The sequence below is a fragment of the Plectropomus leopardus genome, chromosome 7 (assembly GCF_008729295.1).
Source record: "Plectropomus leopardus isolate mb chromosome 7, YSFRI_Pleo_2.0, whole genome shotgun sequence".
In the NCBI taxonomy this organism is placed as follows: Eukaryota; Metazoa; Chordata; class Actinopteri; order Perciformes; family Serranidae; genus Plectropomus; species Plectropomus leopardus.
In genome coordinates, this window is record NC_056469.1 from 11339370 (window position 1) to 11357997 (window position 18628).

The 18628-nt window shown below is 38.7% G+C and overlaps 3 protein-coding genes across 4 annotated transcripts; 2 read left to right on the forward strand and 1 right to left on the reverse strand.

Annotated features, from left to right (window-relative positions):
- The first annotated feature begins 4965 nt into the window (after positions 1-4965).
- Positions 4966-10312, forward strand: LOC121945734 (nuclear receptor coactivator 7). Of its 2 annotated transcripts, XM_042490042.1 has the most exons (7): positions 4966-5065; positions 6560-6755; positions 7939-8088; positions 8228-8380; positions 8503-8598; positions 8825-8898; positions 9125-10312. In XM_042490042.1, exons 1-7 carry the CDS (start codon positions 5040-5042, stop codon positions 9261-9263), a joined length of 834 nt encoding a protein of 277 aa, XP_042345976.1. In that variant the 5' UTR covers positions 4966-5039; the 3' UTR covers positions 9264-10312. The 2 variants fall into 2 exon arrangements, with proteins under 2 accessions (XP_042345976.1, XP_042345977.1); XM_042490043.1 differs by lacking the exons at positions 4966-5065; positions 6560-6755 and adding an exon at positions 7204-7309.
- Positions 10313-12585: 2273 nt separating this feature from the next.
- hint3 (histidine triad nucleotide binding protein 3) lies at positions 12586-16024 on the forward strand. Its single transcript, XM_042489147.1, has 5 exons — positions 12586-12734; positions 13552-13669; positions 13752-13821; positions 14402-14528; positions 15113-16024. Exons 1-5 carry the CDS (start codon positions 12597-12599, stop codon positions 15158-15160), a joined length of 501 nt encoding a protein of 166 aa, XP_042345081.1. The 5' UTR covers positions 12586-12596; the 3' UTR covers positions 15161-16024.
- An 834-nt stretch (positions 16025-16858) lies between these two features.
- On the reverse strand, positions 16859-18186 carry si:dkey-29b11.3 (actin-binding Rho-activating protein-like). Its single transcript, XM_042489146.1, has 2 exons — positions 18074-18186; positions 16859-17666 (listed from the first exon to the last, which is right to left on the reverse strand). Exon 2 carries the CDS (start codon positions 17656-17658, stop codon positions 17125-17127), a length of 534 nt encoding a protein of 177 aa, XP_042345080.1. The 5' UTR covers positions 17659-17666; positions 18074-18186; the 3' UTR covers positions 16859-17124.
- Positions 18187-18628: the final 442 nt, after the last annotated feature.

An 18628-nucleotide genomic window follows, 5' to 3' on the forward strand; every position in this document is an offset into this window, starting at 1 on the left:
CCTGCACGCCTCATTACTGTGTTTGTGTCCCTGTGTGTGTGTGTTTGTGTGTGCGTGTGTGTGTGTTTGTGTACTAAGCCCAGAGAAAAGAGCATGCAGGCTCATAGTTTTTTCTCATGTCTGGTTGGAAGCATGCAGGGGCAGAGAGGATTTACAGGAATTGGAGGAGAGGTGAAGCAACAGTGGTTCTGCAGCAACTGATGCCACAACCTACTGCCAAGAAAATGACGAAGGCGTGTTAAGTGTATGTGTGTGTGCGTGTTTTGTATACACTCATAATTTCCCTAAGACATGGACCTCTGGGACAAGACCAAAAAAATATCTGATGGTCTGTGCACATACAAAAACTCCTTAATGGACTCAGGGGTTTACAGTGGAAGGAAGAACAATAAATAAAAATAAATACTGAATACTAAATACTGGCACTACTACCTTTATAGCAGTTCTGTGTTTGGTTTCATTGCTTTGTCTATGTGGCGTTGCCATACCTCAGCAGAAGCCATCTCTGGACTACTGTGGGAAGCTACCATCGAAGTATAAAGAGACCTGAACAAAGTGTTCGAGGTGTGCCCCCGATCATAAGTTTCACGATGGTGCATGAAGCCAATAAAGCTCAATTAGATATAACTGCAGCTGAAACAGATACGTAACCCAACCACTGGCTACAAGGCTCACCCACCATACCTGCATGTCACTTCACCATCAGCCCCCTTCGCCTCTTGGCCCAGAAGCTGAAGCCCTGCTAGCTATAGATATATATTTATTAGTCCTTTCATAAATTCATTTTGTGCCATACAGCATTCCTGAAATAAATAATCAAACAACACAACAAATAAAAACAACAGGGCATCTCTTCCATATTATAGACCTATTCAACACATATTATTGAAATGCTCTATATAGCCATGAAGCTTTAAAGTATTACATTGAAAAAGATGTCAGTGAGGTTAGAATAAGAGTAATGGGAGGGTTACATCTTGTTACTTATAAGGTGAATTAGAAAGTAGATTATTGCTACATTTGGCCTCGTATTTGTTCACTATAACACCTTGTTGTTGCAGGGTTTTGATAACAGTTGCATTGGAGGGTGTGTATTATACTAGTGGTTGGCGTTTTTTGTCGGGGTATGTCATATACGCCACAAATAGAATGTGTCTGCAGCTATACATGTCTCTCTATATCTGTGGTATGAAATTGCCAGGATTTTCCACATTGTGCAGCTCATAGAGCAAGTGCATGCAAGGCTTATGGTAGCCAAGTTTATCCAAGTGTGGCCAAGCGGCTAACTTCTGATTTAGCCCTCTGTCAACTTAAATTGGGATAAAAAATTTTCATCATGCAGCTCTTCAAGACTTTTGAAATGTTATCAGACCAAATGGCTTAAATTCTAATGGTAGAATGAGTCATTTCGTAGGGGCTGTGATGCTCAAAAAAAAGTGTCCACTAAATTATAGACCTTTCTTTAACACTTTGTATTTGTGGAAAAAAAGGTCATTTTTGGTATCATGTGAGGTACTCAGATGGTATAATTCCACTTCTAGCCACTAAGTAAAGCTGGCCTCTAAGCAAATCATATTAAACACTGCAGGCTGATGTCTCTCCATTGAATTTTACCATACGTGGAAAACTAGGATTTATAGCCTATGGGTATTACTTAGTCTACATCACTGCCGACTGTGATCTTTTATGTTCAGTTTATGAACAGTTATCTCCTTGCAATGTTATGCCAAATTTTTGTCAGAATGCTAACTAGCCAGCATACATTCTGTGCACTAGCTGCTTAGGACTTGTTCATGTTTCAGTAGTTGATGGAAAACATCATTTTGTACATAATCTTGCAGTGAACTGTAATTATGGAAATCAATAATAGTTTGATAAAAAAAAGTGTCAGTAATTGCATGGATCAAAATCTGTTTTGGTGAAAATGGGTTGATTTGCAAGTACAAATCAATCCACCATCACTAATGTTAGCTATCTTAGCTATGTTCCCTGACAGTAAATGAGCCACATAATCAGCCAGTGACCAACAATGGTGCTCACAGGTGTATTGAACTACATTCATGTCTTCATTACATAAAATTTCTCAGAAAGGCCATGCGAAGTAAAGTGTCAATTATTTATGTTGTGCTGCGTAGACAGTAGGCTCACTGGCTCATAACATAACATAATCCTCTTCAGATTAAGTTGAAGGTTTTGGTGGCAAAACATTATCTTCCTTGCTTTGATGACAGGAAATACTGCAAACCATGCAGGTACAGCAATTTTGAACATCCATTCTGGGAACCAAAAGCAGAGACTTTGGCTGTCGTTAGAAATAGTGGGCTGATTTAACGATAGAACAACTGTCTCTCAGTACTAAAACCTTCTTGTGTTAGCATTTCACTCACCCATGCATGTTGATGTCATTCACCACTATTAACATTTTATTTTAAAAAGTCAAAGCTTGCATCATAATTTTAAATGACATGATGAATAAATAAAATCTCAGCTGTGATTTTTCTGCACAGACTTGATTGGATTAATAATTAACAGAATGGAGTTTCGCATATGTGTGTGCACATGTGTAGCATAATACATATACACGCATCAGGCGAACATATGAGTGTGGGCACATGCATGTCTGCTGGTGTATGCATTTCAATATCAGTCTGTGTGTCTAAGTGTGTATATCTCTGTGCCTGTGTGTTCACTAATCGATCTCGTCTGTGTGTCAGAACGAACACTGTCTCAAATTGATCTCCTCCATCTATTTCTCTTGTGTAAGAGCATCGTGACTGATAGTTGACCTCAGAGTTTCTCTATCTCCTGACCTGATATCTGAACATGAACAAACCTGCGTTTGAGCATTGGAGCCACTATCGTTTTGTAATTTTGCAAAATACAGTCCTGTCATTGTAATGTATGCAACTCTAAATAATATATTGTGTTTGTCCTTTTACTGTATATATCCTAAATCAATAGAGCATAGAAGACTGTAGAAAGACCTAGTCAAAAAGTTAAGATATTTTGAAATAACGCCCACAAAGCAGCTCTCACAAACAAGATTACTTCTTCAACAACTCAGCATGTTCAGATGATGCAGCTCATTGAGTTTATTTGTGTTGACCCAGTTAATCCTAATGACCACAGATAAAGGAGACAGACAACTCTGTGATTTTGTTTGATCATTGATAATGATCATTGACTCGAACTTGATCAAGTTTGAATGGCTTGTATTGAACACTGATCGTTTATGAATGGTCAACATGGCAAAAGTTTGCTGCTTTGATTAAATCTTGATGTGAAGGCTTAAACCTTTGAATAATCCTGATAGAATGGAGACTGTTAAGATAAAAGACTCAAATGATAGCTGCAGGAAGATTATGCGGAAAAGGCTGACAAACTAAACACACACACAGACACACACACACACACACACACACACACACACACACACACAGACACCATGAGCGCACTACTGAAGTACTGAATTGAGCCAGCACACACCCATCAAACTATTCATCATCCATCATAAATTCTTGATGTTGCATAATCCCAAAAATTTCAAATGGAACGACAGCACGCTCTGAGTATGTGTTTACTACAAACCACAACTATTCTTTTATGCACGTTTCCTTCCTCAGAAAACTAAAGACTGGCCAAGAAAACCGTTACTCACTTCCTCTTTCGTGTTGTTCAAAGAAAACCAGAGACAGGCAGAGTAACCAAAAACAGGCTGCAAGAGAAAGAAAAAAGAGCAAAAGTGAGGGAGAAAGAGAGAGATCAGTGTGATGGGATGTAGTGGTGTAAGAAGTGTAAAGTATTCAATTACAATAATATTCATACCTACAGGAACTGTTTGACATTTTTAAGAAACATGCATATTCACTTTCTTGCAAAGAATTGCAAGAGGCAATTAATATTCCTCTCCTCTCTGTACTTTAAATATGAAGGTATAACCAACAGCCAGTTAGCGTAAGCTAAAGCCTGGAAACAGCAGAAATCATCTGGCCTGGCTCTGCACCCACCAGCACCTTTAAAGGTCATAATTTAATATGCAGACTATTGCTTTAAAGGTCAGCGTGTAGGATTTAGGGGCACCTATTGTCAGAAATTGTATATAATATTCACAACTATGTTTTGATTTGTTCATAATGACCTGAAACTTGTTGTGTTTTTCTTACTTTAGAATGCTGTTTACATACGGAGAGGGTCCTTTTACACAGAGTCTGCCATTTTGTGTCTTGGCAGTAGCCTAGAATCTCATTATTAACACATGTAGTTAAACATAAAAGTACTCATTATCCTCAAAGGCATTGCTGTCATAATATGATATTTGAATATTTTTACTGATGCATTTACACGTCAGCAGCATTTTAATGTTCTTCTTGAGGAGAAGCTAATTTTAACTTCTTTAAATAATCCATGACTTCTATGTACTGTATAGCAATGCATTGTATCCTTTATGCTTATCATGTAAGATGAATGAAGCACGGTTAAAAAGTGCAGTATTTCCCCTTGAAATTTAGTAGAAATTTAATGGAGATACCCATGTAAAGTACAAGCTCAAAGTTGACTTAAATGGGAATGTAATTAGTTTACTTTTCACTTCTGATGAGATGGGAAGAAAGGCCAAACATCCAGGAAGACTAAGAACAGAAACACAGATAGGAAAGCACAATGAAAACGGACACACAGGCCTTTATCTTTCTGACAAACCACCTCATTCAGCCACTGAGCCACTACCTTGACACAGTAATTCTCTGAACTTCAGCCAGATTTAAGGACAGGGACCCTGAGCAGGTCAAGTTAATATGTCACCAATCCTGGCTTTCAGGCCCCATTGTGAAATCCTCATGTGAGTACGTGCAGGCCATGCTAAGCTATCAAGGGAGAAAGGGAGGGTTTGCAGTCAAAGGGGCTGATCTCAGCGATTGATCCGCTGGTATAAAATGCTGCCCATGGCCGAGGCTCAGAGTGGACATGCTGCTCCAGCACTGAGCCTCCAAACCATCTACCCATTCCTTCTCTTTACAGTCTACCATCACCTTCAATCAGCCATGGGAGTTGCCTACAGCGTTGGAGAGTAAGTGAAACAAATCTTCAAGAAAGCTGCAAACTTTGTCATGCGGGGTCCTGATCATGGGGGTGCTATCTGGAGTTGAATCGGACTTTACTTTGGTTTGCTTGTTTCATTACATATTAGTAAGAAAATGAGAGCTTTATTTCATTATTAGATTTTAAATGCAACCTTCAAGATTTAATTGAGGATGCATGGGATGTAAATCTGTGTCCAAGTCACAGGGATTAGTGTTCTTGATGATGCATATATTCAATGTTACATATGTGCAAAGGAAGCAAAGAGGAGTTACTTTCATTTTACATGGTAGAAAGAGATGTTGCAATGCGGTTGACAACTCTGATGAGTGTGTGTGTGTTTGTGTGTGTGTGTGTCTGTGAGACAAAGGAAGAGAGAGCAACAGTGTGGGAAAGGGAGAGAAATTGCTGTATACTGTAACTGTTGTCGTCAATAGAAAATGGATTTCCAGGATTTCAGCCCAGAAGTGGCTCTCTTTTGGAAAACTGTAAAAGGGGACAGAATCCAACATAAATAACTCCAAATAAGGGCTTCCAATTTTTCACTTATGTTCTCGGATATCCACAGCCCAGCATGATTAATGCCTAAAACATTTAAAGTATGCTTCACTTTCCCACTATTCATGTTCGAGCATGACTCAACAGATAATAGGGATTTGCCAGTGGCATTTGCAACAATTTGTTTTCTCTCTCATGGAAATAAAGGTTGGGCCAACTGCCATTAATGATTTAAGGACGCAGCAACACTTATATGCTCAGTAAACTCCGAAATGTGTTAACTGTTCTGCTGTTGAGATGATGTAATGCATCATGATTATGCTTGGGTTGCACAATTTTCTTTTATTTTCTAACAATATTGTGTCATCATAACTTTATAGTGGTGTTTTATGAAAAAATCATTTTGCTTTTCATGTTAAAATTATTCATTTTAGTCATAGCAGGGCACATGAGTAAATACTAGGGATCCACGATATTGGATTTTTTTGTGGATATCCAATATGTGGATATATAACAAATCATTTGGCCGATAGCCAATGCAGATATCTATTTATCCACTTTTTTCCCCACCTTATTTTAGTGATCATCAAGTCTCTTCTGTCGTGGAATTAACATCATATTATGCATACTCTTATTGTGATGGCCCACTAGCAGATGGAGACATAAAATACAATGCGTTTCAGTCTGTGTCATATTCATTCATTCATTCATTCAAAATACTTAACTTGGAGTTACTGTTTTCAAATGTTAACTTTGTCAATTAAAAAAACAAACAAAAAAAAAACAACTAAAATATCTGTTTGTCATATCGGTAGAAACCACCATGTTGGCCAATTCAAATATTTTATTTTGTAGTGAATATCAACCGATACCGATGATGTGCCAATATTATTGGGCATCCCAAGTAAACACATTATCTTTTTAGTTACAATATACAATGATTATCTTTTATTCAAAAATGCACTTTCTCCCTTTGCTTCCACAGGGTTGACCACCTCTACACCTTCTTTGTCCAGTGGTCACCAGAAATCTACAATAAGGGAAACAAGAAGAACCGCAAGCCCCGCTACCGTATCAGAGAGAAACATCTGAACCGCTGTCTGGTAGTGGAGAAGAACAAGGAGGCTGTGATCAACAAGATCCTCAATAACTCCTCCAACTCAACTGCTAAAAACTGGGAGGTAAGGTTTGAATGAACACACACGATTACAGGAGAAACAAAAGCCCTCTGTGGCTCTTTCTCTGCAGGTTAACGTCAGGGCAAGACGAGAAAGCTCTGCAGTTTAAACATTTGTTTTTACTTTTGTAAACCCTCTCACAAAAATCATCAAGTATCCCCGATTTACAGTAACTGATGCACCAGAGTGCTTGGCAGCTATCCCAGAGGTGGTGGGAAATCCCAGTCTCTATATATGGACATCCTATCTCTTACTCCCTCCCCATTATCCCAGAGCTGTGCTTCACTTTCCTGTTAGAGAGAAAAGAAACTGTTCTCTATCAGAGCAAACCAATGAGAAACCCCTCCACTTAACTTTTAAACCAATAGCATGTCAGACACACAGAGTGAAAGCAACCCAGGGGTAATAAAAGTGACGGATGCTGGTTGCTTTGGTTAACAGACATGTGGTTCTCCAGAGTGCACAGCTTGACAGAGAAATCAGGAGCTATGAAGCTGCTGCCAGAAAATATCAAGGTGTTTTATTTTGCAAGGGACTGTGGGGAGCCGTATGTTGAGGTAGGACTGCAGTGCTGCATCTTATCATGTTAGGAGACATAGGGCTTTTATCGGGTACAATACGCTTTACTTTGGGTTCTCTAACAGAAAAAATTTAGACACTGAATTTGGTGAGTTCTGGTAAATTTTTAGACACCAATTTGTGCCTTCTCTGCATTCATTTATGCTGTAAAGGTCATTAATTCTGTCAAAACATTTCTCTGCTACTCTGATGTTTTATTGTGAAAATAATTCCTACTTCCAATCAAGGTGTACTGGAGGAGTACAGGAGCATTAGGTGACATTGTTTTAGATTTTTTTTAGTATAAAAAAATCAAATTCTTCTTATATTTCAAAGTTCTTAAAACTGTTGAACTTTGTAAATCAGACAAAAGAGCAAAACAATGTTTGTTCTCTTTTAAGCTTTACCACTGAAGTTGCAGCTATAATCATACATTCTAAATGAGGGGGATGTTTCCCCTGCATACACCCCAAAATCCAAACCTATGGTGTTAACTGTAGGCAGGTGCAATGAAATGTTTAGCCTTAAACATTTTGTGTGTGCTTTTTGTGAATGAGTCACTCAGCCACAAGTTTCTGTGTAATGGAGAGGAAATATTAATTTTGTTTTACCTTGCGTCTTCCCCCAGATAATCAAAGTGAAGGACTCCAAACGCCGCCTGAGTCTATGTAGTTCTGAGGACTCTGAGGCAGAGGAGCCTGACTACCAGGAGGAAGTTGATGCTCTCCCTGTCCTGGGAGACCACAGCCAGCTGCTGCATGACTACCACCTGGAGAGAGTGAGTTAAAACAGCAGCTTTATTATAATCTAAGTGAACAATTTTGCAGTGATTATCGCCATTGAGAAAAGTTTTTGTGATGATTATTTTTATACCTTTAAGTACGACACCTTTTGATTAACATCTCCTTTTCCGACAGCTTGCTGCTCACATGCCAGCCAGGACCCAGGGCTACCCATGGCAACTAGTCTACAGCACAGCCATCCATGGGAGCAGCCTGAAGACTCTGTACAGGAACATGGCTGGTCTGGACAGCCCTGTGCTGCTGGTCATCAAAGACATGGACAAAAAGGTTTGTATATTTATCTTCACTCGCCAAAGCTGTTCGGGAGACAAATGTGGTCAAATAGACACCCTGATTAATAATAAATCTGTGGCTCCTCCTTTAATGACCCTGTGTCTTGGTCTTTTTAGGTGTTTGGGGCTTTTTCTTCCGATCCATTCAAAGTCAGTAAATACTGTTACGGCACAGGAGAGACCTTCCTGTTCAGCTTCAACCCTGAGTTCCAGGTAAGAGTGGAGTTTCCTATAGTGTGGTTAAAAACAAATGTGACGTGAAGTTTGCAACTATTTAAGAGCAAGTTTTTATCTCATGAACTAAACATAGATTGAGTATATGAATAACTTTAAAAAAGCATCATGAAACATTTTTGTCATCTAACATTTTCAGATATTTTGAAACATGTGCATTGGGTTTAAATGAGTGTCTAATGTCTTTCTTTTGGCATTTCCCCAGCCATACATGTGGAGCGGTGAGAACTCCTACTTGGTGAGCGGCAACTTGGAATCTCTGCAGATTGGTGGAGGAGGGTAAGTTATTAATTTCGCCCTGTATAATTTAGATACCCAAGGATAAGGCAGAGGTTGCTTCTTCCAATGTCATAAAGTCATAAAAAGAAGGACCATAAAATAGTTACATTAACAGCTACCTGTGAGATATTTGAGATTACAGCACTTTTACTGCTATCTACAGGCATAAAACATGACCAACTTTTATAAGATTGGCATTCATTTTCTATTTTATGTTCTTTCTTAGGGGTGGATTTGGGCTGTGGTTGGATGCTGATCTGTACCGTGGCTCAAGCTTCTCGTGTCCCACCTTCCGCAATGCGTCGCTCTCCACACAGGAAGATTTCATTGTACAAGACCTTGAAGTCTGGACTGTGCAGAACTGAAGAGAGATCATCTGAAAAGTTGAGCTAAATACAATACAACCCACTATCCTGTCTGGAGTTACAGAACTCCCAGACCTTTAAGGAGTCCATGTAGTTCTCGCCACTACTGTACAAAACCTGGTAGATCAGCTGCTATCACCTGTGCACCTGGCTCAGATTAGCCCACATACAGTTGCAGAAGCCTGTTGTGGTGGTCCTCAGGTTGGACGGTCTGTTTATGGTGGTATGATCTGTGCCTGTTTAAGACAAGTGGCCAGATGGAATCCTGTAATTCAGGGTCCTGCTGCTTTAAAATACCGGCTATTCATCAATAGCCCCAAGCTAAGACCAGTCAGTAACTGGCATCTGATGCTTTAGGCCCTCCATGCCCTCCCTTTGTTGTGGGGAGCATTATAATACAAAGTTCACAGTAACACTGTTGAATAAAAAGATTGTAACTACTGTAAGCACATTCAGGATTTAAGGAAAATCTTTTAATTTTTTTGTCTAACAACGATTGTGACATTTTTAAATGTGCGTTTACAGTATGTATCTGCGTGTGTATGTTTGTAAGTGTGTAAGAGTGCATGTTTTGTTTGCTTTCATGGCCCTAAGATTTATGAAACTTACTTGGTGCAGAAAGGGTCATGTAAAACTTTGAGACAAAAGAAGTTGAACAATTACTTCATGGTGAAAAAAAACACTTTAACATGACAGGACCCATACTGGGCTATCTGGATTTTAATTGTACGTTTTTCTAATATGAGGTCTGATTTGAATGTCGTCCATTTGAAAAACTACTGCTGCAGATGAAGACCAAAACACTCAGGTTGAAAAATAAAGTAAGGAATTGCACTATGAATAATGTCTGGCCTGTGATGTGTGCGATTTGTGGAGGAAGCGACCTCAACTGTTAACTGTCACTTCTGTATTTGTAAGGTGAGACAAGGTGTCTATTTGCATAGACAGTATTATGGAAGCATTTCAAATCTTTTACATCCTTTACCACCTATATGTAAATATATAAATGCATTTTTTAAAATAAAATCTAAACAGGAAAGCAAAGCAAACATTCTTGTTGTTTCTGTTTGTTTTATATTTCTTTACATGTGTGAGTCTGCACTGCCAGTGTTGTTTTGTGAAACCACAATAAAACTGTGGTTTACTGGTGAAACACATCACCTTTTACCCTGAGGAAGCTGTTTTTTCACACTAAAAACAAACTATATTTCAACTGTCATATTTGTGTGACTATAATCACAGACAGAACAAACACACGTGCATATAATGAGATAAACAGAACCACAAAATACATTTTCCACTTAAATATTACCACTGAATGAGGAAACAACAGAGTAGAAGCAGAAGTAAAGCGAAAAAAATATAATAATGTGAACTTGCAGACCTCTAGACAATAGGTTTGCTGTACCTTTGGGAACTTCAGTCAGCCTTAAAGGGCCTCGCCATTCATCAGAAGCAGTGGTTTGTAGTGCTTCAAGCTTACAGGAAACCATGCATGGAAATTACCCCATTCACTGATCTGCAATCAGTCTTCAGCAACAAACAACCTGAATAAAGATATTGAGATAAAGCAATTTGGAAATAAAAGATTAAGTGGTGCTCTGCATTACATTTTCATTCATCCACAACAGCATGCACTGAATGAGAGGCAGAGTACACTCTTAAACCACTGCCAGCCTAGATACAGATATGGATGGGTTACTAAATTAGCAAGGGGGGCCAGGTATGGTGGCCCAGAGAGCTAAACACACAGAAAATTAAGAAAACACATGCAAATAGACAAAACACAAGCAAACTTATTTAAAAAAAATCGTTCTCAATGTGACAACACATACACAGCATTTAGAAAAAAATGCTGTAAATACAGCAAATACTTTGTGTTGGTACTTATCTCTACTTTCTATAATTCTCTAAGCTTGGCATCAGAGCCATGCACTCTAACAAACCATAATTTCCCCTAGGGATCGATAAAGTATTTCTGATATCTGATAGTGATTCTGAAACACAAACAAATACAAAAACCAGCTGCAATGAGAATACACCATATTGAAAACTGTTTCCAGGACAAACTAAAAAGAGTCTGTTTCGTCACATTATTTACTGGCATGCTAATAATAAGACATGGAAAACAATAAACCACAAACCATGGCAACAAGAAGTGTGTCCCCACCCTATGCACACTTTATAGCATCCCCTGGGAATAGTTTCCATTGTCATCTGTGCTACTTGCAGCTCGTATTTGGTTGTTTTCTCTGTTTCAAATGTTTTATTACTTAATGCTGTTAAATTGATAGAGATGTTTTCTTGATTTGCTTGTTTTGTGAGAGTTGTTGTGGGTTTTTTTTGTTTGTTTGTTTGTTTACTTACATGCTTTCTGTATTTGTGCCTTGAGCTCTCAGAGCCACTGTAACCTGCGGCTTTAAGCAGGAGCGTCTGTTTGAGGTAACAGAGCTCAGTCAAATTAAAAAAAAAAAAAAAAAAGTAATGTCCTAACCTTTGTGGATATATGTAGGCCACAAAATGACTGCATTAGAGTAAGCCGATAAAGCAGATTAAATGTATGTCTGACATCAGAATAGTCCAATTTAAAGAAATTAGAAAGGATTTAGAAGTTTATTTTCTTTTCCAACAAGGACACAATAAGTAACAACACTTAAGAGTTTTGAGGTTAACTTGCAAAGTAGGCCACCATGGAAAAAGATGCAAAACCACAGTGACAGACAGTGGTGTGGGCGGCCTTGCAGGTAGGAGAGGGGCTTTACCAATGTTAACCAAAGCTACCCAAATGTCTCATACCCTGTCCATGGACACAGGAAGCAAATGCAGTCATTTGCATGCAAAAGAATGAAGTTCCCCAATGCAGAAGTGCTGTGACAGTCTTTCAGCTGAAAGACACAGGGGGACATGTAGCCCATCTGGATGCTCCTTCCTGATTGGATGGTCAACAGTGTCTTTTTCTGACTGCACGTGCTACTAGCTTTTGTGGTTTTGTGGACTTTTTATGGACAATGCTGTTCACTTTAAGGTAGCCTACTTACTCTGCCCCTTTTTAACCGGACCAGATAGTCACAGGAACGACTATGTTTGCTTATTAAGTCCAAAAGTCTCTATTTGAGTTTGGTAAAGTTCAAATGTCGTTGTGGTAGATAAAAAAAAAGTTATAAAACCAGCCAAAATACGTTACCGAGTATAATGTGTTCAACTGCATCGCTCTCTGGTGGCAGTTTACTTCTCCTGCACTCTAGATCGACAATCTTTCGGTTTCCCCTTGTGAGATTGATGACCTCTGAGATCGATTATGCAGGCCCTATTTTCGACAGTTCATGTATAACAATGGCGACCGTCGAGGCTACACAACCTGCTCAGGTTGATGTTTCCAAAACGAGCAGTTTGCCAGCCGAAGGACATGAGAAGAAATGTATTTTCTGCAAGATCGTGAACAATGAAATGGGCACGGAGCTTCTTCACTGTGTGAGAATATTGTAACGATTAAAAATATTGAGTCCCAAGCTAGCTTAGCTTTAGCCTGTTTCTTTTGTTTTTTTCTTATGTTGTGTTTAGCTGCAGCGGTATTAGCTCTGTAAAAAGTACCAGCGTTTTGAATATCTAGCTGTATTTAATGGTTGGTTTTCTTTGGTGTATGTTGATTGTACAGTAAGTTATCTACCATTTTTATTTGGTAGTATTTAGTTTGTATTTTCATGAGGGTCTGTTGTTTACTATTGCAGTCTGTGCCCCATATTTATCTCCTGGGGTTATTCAAAGTCAGATATTGTTTCCAGCCGTGCAGGCATGTGCCAGCTCAGCCCTGTGTTATGTAATTCATATTTGTCAAATCCTTCCTCCACCAACCACTCAATAAATATATTTTACGGATCACACACGGGCTCTATTTTTTGAAACCAAAGCTGTAGGAGAGATTATTAAGAGCTGAAAAGAGGTTTAATGCATGAAAAAAAATAAAATAAAAAAAAAAACAGAAATAAATAAATATAAAAAATACATGAATAAATAGGGGAGTAAACGAATAAATAAATGTTAATATTAATGAAGAAATAAATGAACTTAAAAATGTTAAAACAAATATGGGGGAAAACAATTTAAAGAAAAGAGCCTGAAGTTACAAGACTGATTTTTCTTACTTTTTTTTTTTAAATTAAAACAATGAAAATGTAACGAACATATAGTTTAAAAATATATAGGTTGCACTTAGTCTGAACCCTTCTTCCCTTCCAGTCCTGAATCTGATTTATCCATTTGCACTGACTGACATTTATATGTGCTGCAGGATGAAGAGATCTCATGTTTCAGAGACATCAAACCTGCAGCTCCTCACCATTACCTGGTCGTGCCAACCAAACATGTAGGGAACTGTAAATCACTCAGCAAAGAACATGTGCCTTTGGGTAAGGTTTGAAGTACACACTGTATGTTTGTGGACTGGAACTTGAGTCATAAATATGTTTTTGTTTTTCTTGTCACACCCAGTGACGCGAATGGTTGAGACAGGGAAGGAGATCCTCCAGAAAAACAATGTAACAGACCTCAGTGATGTCAGGTGAGCTACATTCAGTGGTCAGTTTTGTAGTTGACAGCTCCTCACACTAATTAGCTGTGGCTCAACATTGTAAGTGCTTAGTTGTGTCTAGTACAAAGGGAGCAACCCAAACATTGTTAGTGAAGCAGCTTCTGTCAGTTGATATAAAGCCCAGGTCAACGCCAGGTTAAGATTTCTGTTAATGGTGACTGATGCATTATTTGGAGGTGAATTGTCCCTTTGATACCAATCAATACCAAAAGTCAACACTATGCCTGTCTAGACAGAGGAATAAGCTAAAAATCCACAGATCTAAGCCAAGTACTGATAAATATTATGCTTATCAGGACACTTCATCACAATATCTACTGCAGTGTAACATGTTTGTACCTAGAGAACAATAGGCTTTCATCTATTGGAAATTGATAAGCTGATAAACTGCTGTGTAACTGTTACTGACTGATTATTGAGCTTGACATATCTGATGCTTGGTGGATGTAACACTTGAGCAAGTGGTACTCAAACTGAGTAAACAGTAGAAACTTATCATGTCTTCAACCAGTTAGTCTGTGTGCACTAAAATCCTTTCCCTTGTCTGCAGGTTTGGTTTCCACTGGCCCCCATTCTGCTCTGTTACACACCTACACCTTCATGTTCTGGCACCTGCCAGTCAAATGGGCTTCATGTCCCGCCTCTTCTACAGACTCAACTCCTATTGGTTCATCACAGTAAGCCCCTACTTCATTATTTTTTACGTTTGTGCGCCATCAGGCTACATGTCAGAAAAATAGGTCGACTATTCATCTTACAACATGAACATGCTTTTTCTTGATAAAGTGCCGATCTTGTAAGTACTGTGGTTTAAATGTGCAAGTCCTGTTGACCTAGTAATGTAGTATTTGATGAATGAGCAGCTGTTTTGTTTTGGGTTTTCTTTGCATTTCAGAGTTTTTCCTCATTCTGAAATTTGTAACCTAAGACCAAACAAACAATACAGTAGAGTGTGTTCAGTTTCTCTGCATAAATTTCAAAGTATTTATGAGTGTGTGAAAATGTGGTGCTGTATTGGATTGCATTAAAAAACAGTGGCTATACGCCCTGTTGCATAAGGGATTTACAGTCTAGAAACTGATATAATACACATAACTGACTGGAGGACAGTGTGCTGCCAGAGTATGCTCTTATATTTAGTTCAGTAATTCTCTTAGGGACTTAAGTGTGGTGCTGCCACATGCTTTCGTTTATGCAAGTGGTCTTTTCATGTCAAGCAGAATTTCTGTCAGCCTAATGTCTGTTCTGTCCACATTTTCAGGCAGATCAGCTGATTGAACTTCTCAACTCTAAAGGAGAGACCAACTGATCACTCGCTCTGGATCCAGTTCACACAGTACCTATCTTTGATGTGACTGAAACATCCACGTTCTTGCAGATGTCATGTTGGATGACACACTCTCACACTAAGCTGCTGTCTGTTTGATCAGAGCTGATGGCAGTATTTTAAACTGGTGATAATTTGTAACAAGTAACCTCTTTCCAGTCTGGATGCCAAATGGAGGCTTGAATGGAGCCAAATCCTGTTTCTTGCTACTTGAGACATGTGTATTTTTGCAGAAGTTCATGAGTTCATGAAACCTCCATGGATCTGCTGTAATAAAAATGAATTTATTTTATGGACCAAGTAATGTATGGTGTAATTCAACTATTTCATTTGATAATCACAAAGAAAATGTGGAAGGTATCAGCCCATATAATGTAAGATTGCTTTAGTGCTTTGAAAATCTGATTTTATGCATGTGTAAATCTAGTTAAACCCTGTGCAAAAAATGAAATGAAAGTGTAATTAATATATACACATAACATATTGGACAGCTGTAAATATCATGAGTTTCTCAGCATTTCGTGGCCAAGCTCACGTGGGTCAAAGCACTGATGCGTTAACTAGTTACACATCTCCTTTACAGTGGAAGCAGCTAAGTCATCTTCTGACAATGTAAAGTTTTCATAATAAGCTCAACAAGCAGTGAAATATAGTGGGGTATTTGTTTATATGTCTCATATCTGATCTGATGTAATTTCATGGGAAGGTGATAAAGTATATAATATGAAAGAAATGGTTGGTGCATGAAGCGGATATTTTATGCGATACAATACTGCTGTAGACCAAGGAATAGAAAGAAAGAAAATCATACTGTATGTACTGTATGGAAGTGTATGCACTTTAAGAATTAATTTATCTTATAATAAATTATTCATTGCTGCTTCTCTGTGTGTTTGTAATATTAGTGTGCCCCAGATATCAGATTACACTCTTTCCCAGTCATTAGTGTAACTACACCAGTCAGTGCTTACAGTTCACAAAGCATCCACAGAAACACAGTGACTGACAGGAAACTGTTAGTTTCATCTTTATTATAATATCATAAGCTGTACTTGCTAACTGATAAGTCAATTTCCTTATGCTAAAAAACATTCATTAGTTTGCTGTGTGCCAGTTTGGCATGCATCAGTCAGTGCATAGTTTAATGTGTAGTTCTCATTTCTTTAAAGCAGCATTTGTAGTTCATTGTGCGTCTGTCTCAATCTGGTGCAGGTATACAAAGTTTCAAACTAAATTATAAGCACACTTGTAACAAATACATCCTCTAAAGCACCCAAACCAAGTCAGATCAAGTTCATCCTATAGCACCATATTATCTGTCACAGGCAGCCTCATGTTCTCCTTGGCTTCAGTTCAGACGCATTAACCACTCAGACTCCATTTCAGCTGCTCACTCCTCCACTTTCCCCACATTACAAAAGTAATATGGGAAACGTACTATTTTGTGAAGTACCTAAGTTGCCCTAGGAAACCCATTTCAGGTTGAATTTCCCTGAAACATACACATTTTATTATTATCTATATTATTATTAACTTCATTTTAAGTGTTTTGGCCGTTTTTTGGATGCTGTTGGTTGCTTTGAACCTCATGTATCAACATGCTGATGAGCTCAAGTTCACCTGACGTGACCAAAATTCTTGAGAGCATTTGCTAATTGTCATTAACTATCATTCCATGTCGTGACTTTCTGTACTTCCTGTATGTATCTGCACTTTGCAGGATTGATTTAGTAGATTGTGTGTTTTTAAGCATTAGGCGAAAAATGCATTAGTATGCCTACTGTGTGACTTATCAGCCACTTGTGTAAGTATAGGTAGAGGTGTTTAGAGTGCTATTATGTGACAAAAGAACAATCAGTGCTATGTGAATACCACAGTGAGTGCGGCCATGAAGTATCTCAATACTGCACATAAAATGAATCAAGGCGTAAACACTACGTTTCTGATCATTGCAACAGAGTGATAACTGTGTGGTCATCCTTTCCCTGCCACAGCATCTCCCCCTTAAACTCAACCAGCCGCTGCTTCCTCGCTCGCAGCAGAATCCCCACCAGTTTATTAGAGATTGTCACATAATGCTCAAACAGTTTCCCAAATTCCACAGTGATTACTTTCTCATCGCTCCCGCTTCTATCCCCATCTTTGTGCTCTCCAATGTTCCTTATCACCTCACACAGCTCCTCAACCTCTCTGCTGATGTGCGTGTGAGCATCTTTCCCCCGCTGCTCTGTCATGGACCCCTGCAGGGGCCTCCCATAGTCGTCCTGCCCCCTCTGAGGGACCACCACACTGGGCCTGCTGTCGTGACTGAAGGGGTTGTGCTTCTGGTACTCCCGGTGCTCATCAGACCATTTCTGCCAGTTCTCCTTTAAGCCTTTCACAGAAACAATGCACGCTGCAGTGTCGTCACTAAACTGTGCAGGATCTGGGATGTCATCTCCAGTTTCCATGATGGTGCTGCTCTGGCTTGTTGTCCCCATCACTGGCTCTGTTGAATGGGTGATAACACAGCTTCAATTGTTCATGTGGGAACACAATGTTGTACTCAGTGTACTTTGCTGTTTTATTACTTTATAGTTAGAATAATGAACTAAATCCATCTAAATAACTTCCGGATTTCAATATAAACGTTATATTTAACTCAATTGCTGCTGTCTTGTTATGTATTAAGTCTGTTTTTGTGATTCAGCTTTTTAGATCTGAATATATGGTACCTTGGTTTTTGTGACACAGATTCAACTGACAATTCATAAAAAACTAAAGAAAATTAAGTCTATTATTTAACAAAATTAATATCAGTCAAAACTAGAAGAAGTGAACAACCTGCATAGCAATGAGACCTATGAAGACTAAGCCTTTTAGAGATCTGAAGTTATCAAACACAGTTCAACTTACATGTAACACCCTGACTCGATCCTGAGGTCGCCTCTGATAATGTGTCATTGTAGCTAAGGTGCAAACAAATTATACAGTTACACTGTAACTAACAATACTGCACCACTGCTGACAGTGGCAAGACTGCAGATGCTTTTCTGCCGAGGACAAAACCGCTCTGATGGGCGTCTGTCTCAGCCAATCGCCTGTTAGAGAAGATCTGCACAGCCAATCAACGTTTAGAGAGGGCGGGGTGACAAGGCGCCTCTGAAGTAAAGCAGATTACAGCCTGGAGTGGTGAGGAGTTTATTCTCGGACCTAAACGCAAAAGAGTGAGCTACTGTAGATAAAAAATAATGCTAATAGCCGACATGATATTGTTTTGGTAAAAACAAACAAATTAGTTTGATAGTTTATCACTTTGATAAGGTCAGCACATTATATTTAAAATCTCAAAATAACATCAGCTTGTTGGAATTCTGGCTATATATGGTTATGTGTATCAAAATGCACACACACAAAAGGAAAAAAAAATTGCACAGTTAAATTTTAGGCAAAAAAAAAAAAAAACATTTT

Bases quoted from the DNA above. Each gene is read 5' to 3' on its own strand.
- LOC121945734 (XM_042490042.1), top strand. From the start codon at position 5,040: ATGGGAGTTGCCTACAGCGTTGGAGA. The intron at 5,066-6,559 runs GTAAGTGAAACA...TTGCTTCCACAG, and splicing joins GTTGCCTACAGCGTTGGAGA to GGTTGACCACCTCTACACCT. The intron at 8,089-8,227 runs GTGAGTTAAAAC...CTTTTCCGACAG, and splicing joins ATGACTACCACCTGGAGAGA to CTTGCTGCTCACATGCCAGC.
- si:dkey-29b11.3 (XM_042489146.1), bottom strand. From the start codon at position 17,658: ATGGGGACAACAAGCCAGAGCAGCACCATCATGGAAACTGGAGATGAC.
- hint3 (XM_042489147.1), top strand. From the start codon at position 12,597: ATGGCGACCGTCGAGGCTACACAACCTGCTCAGGTTGATGTTTCCAAA. The intron at 12,735-13,551 runs GTGAGAATATTG...TATGTGCTGCAG, and splicing joins GCACGGAGCTTCTTCACTGT to GATGAAGAGATCTCATGTTT. The intron at 14,529-15,112 runs GTAAGCCCCTAC...CCACATTTTCAG, and splicing joins ACTCCTATTGGTTCATCACA to GCAGATCAGCTGATTGAACT.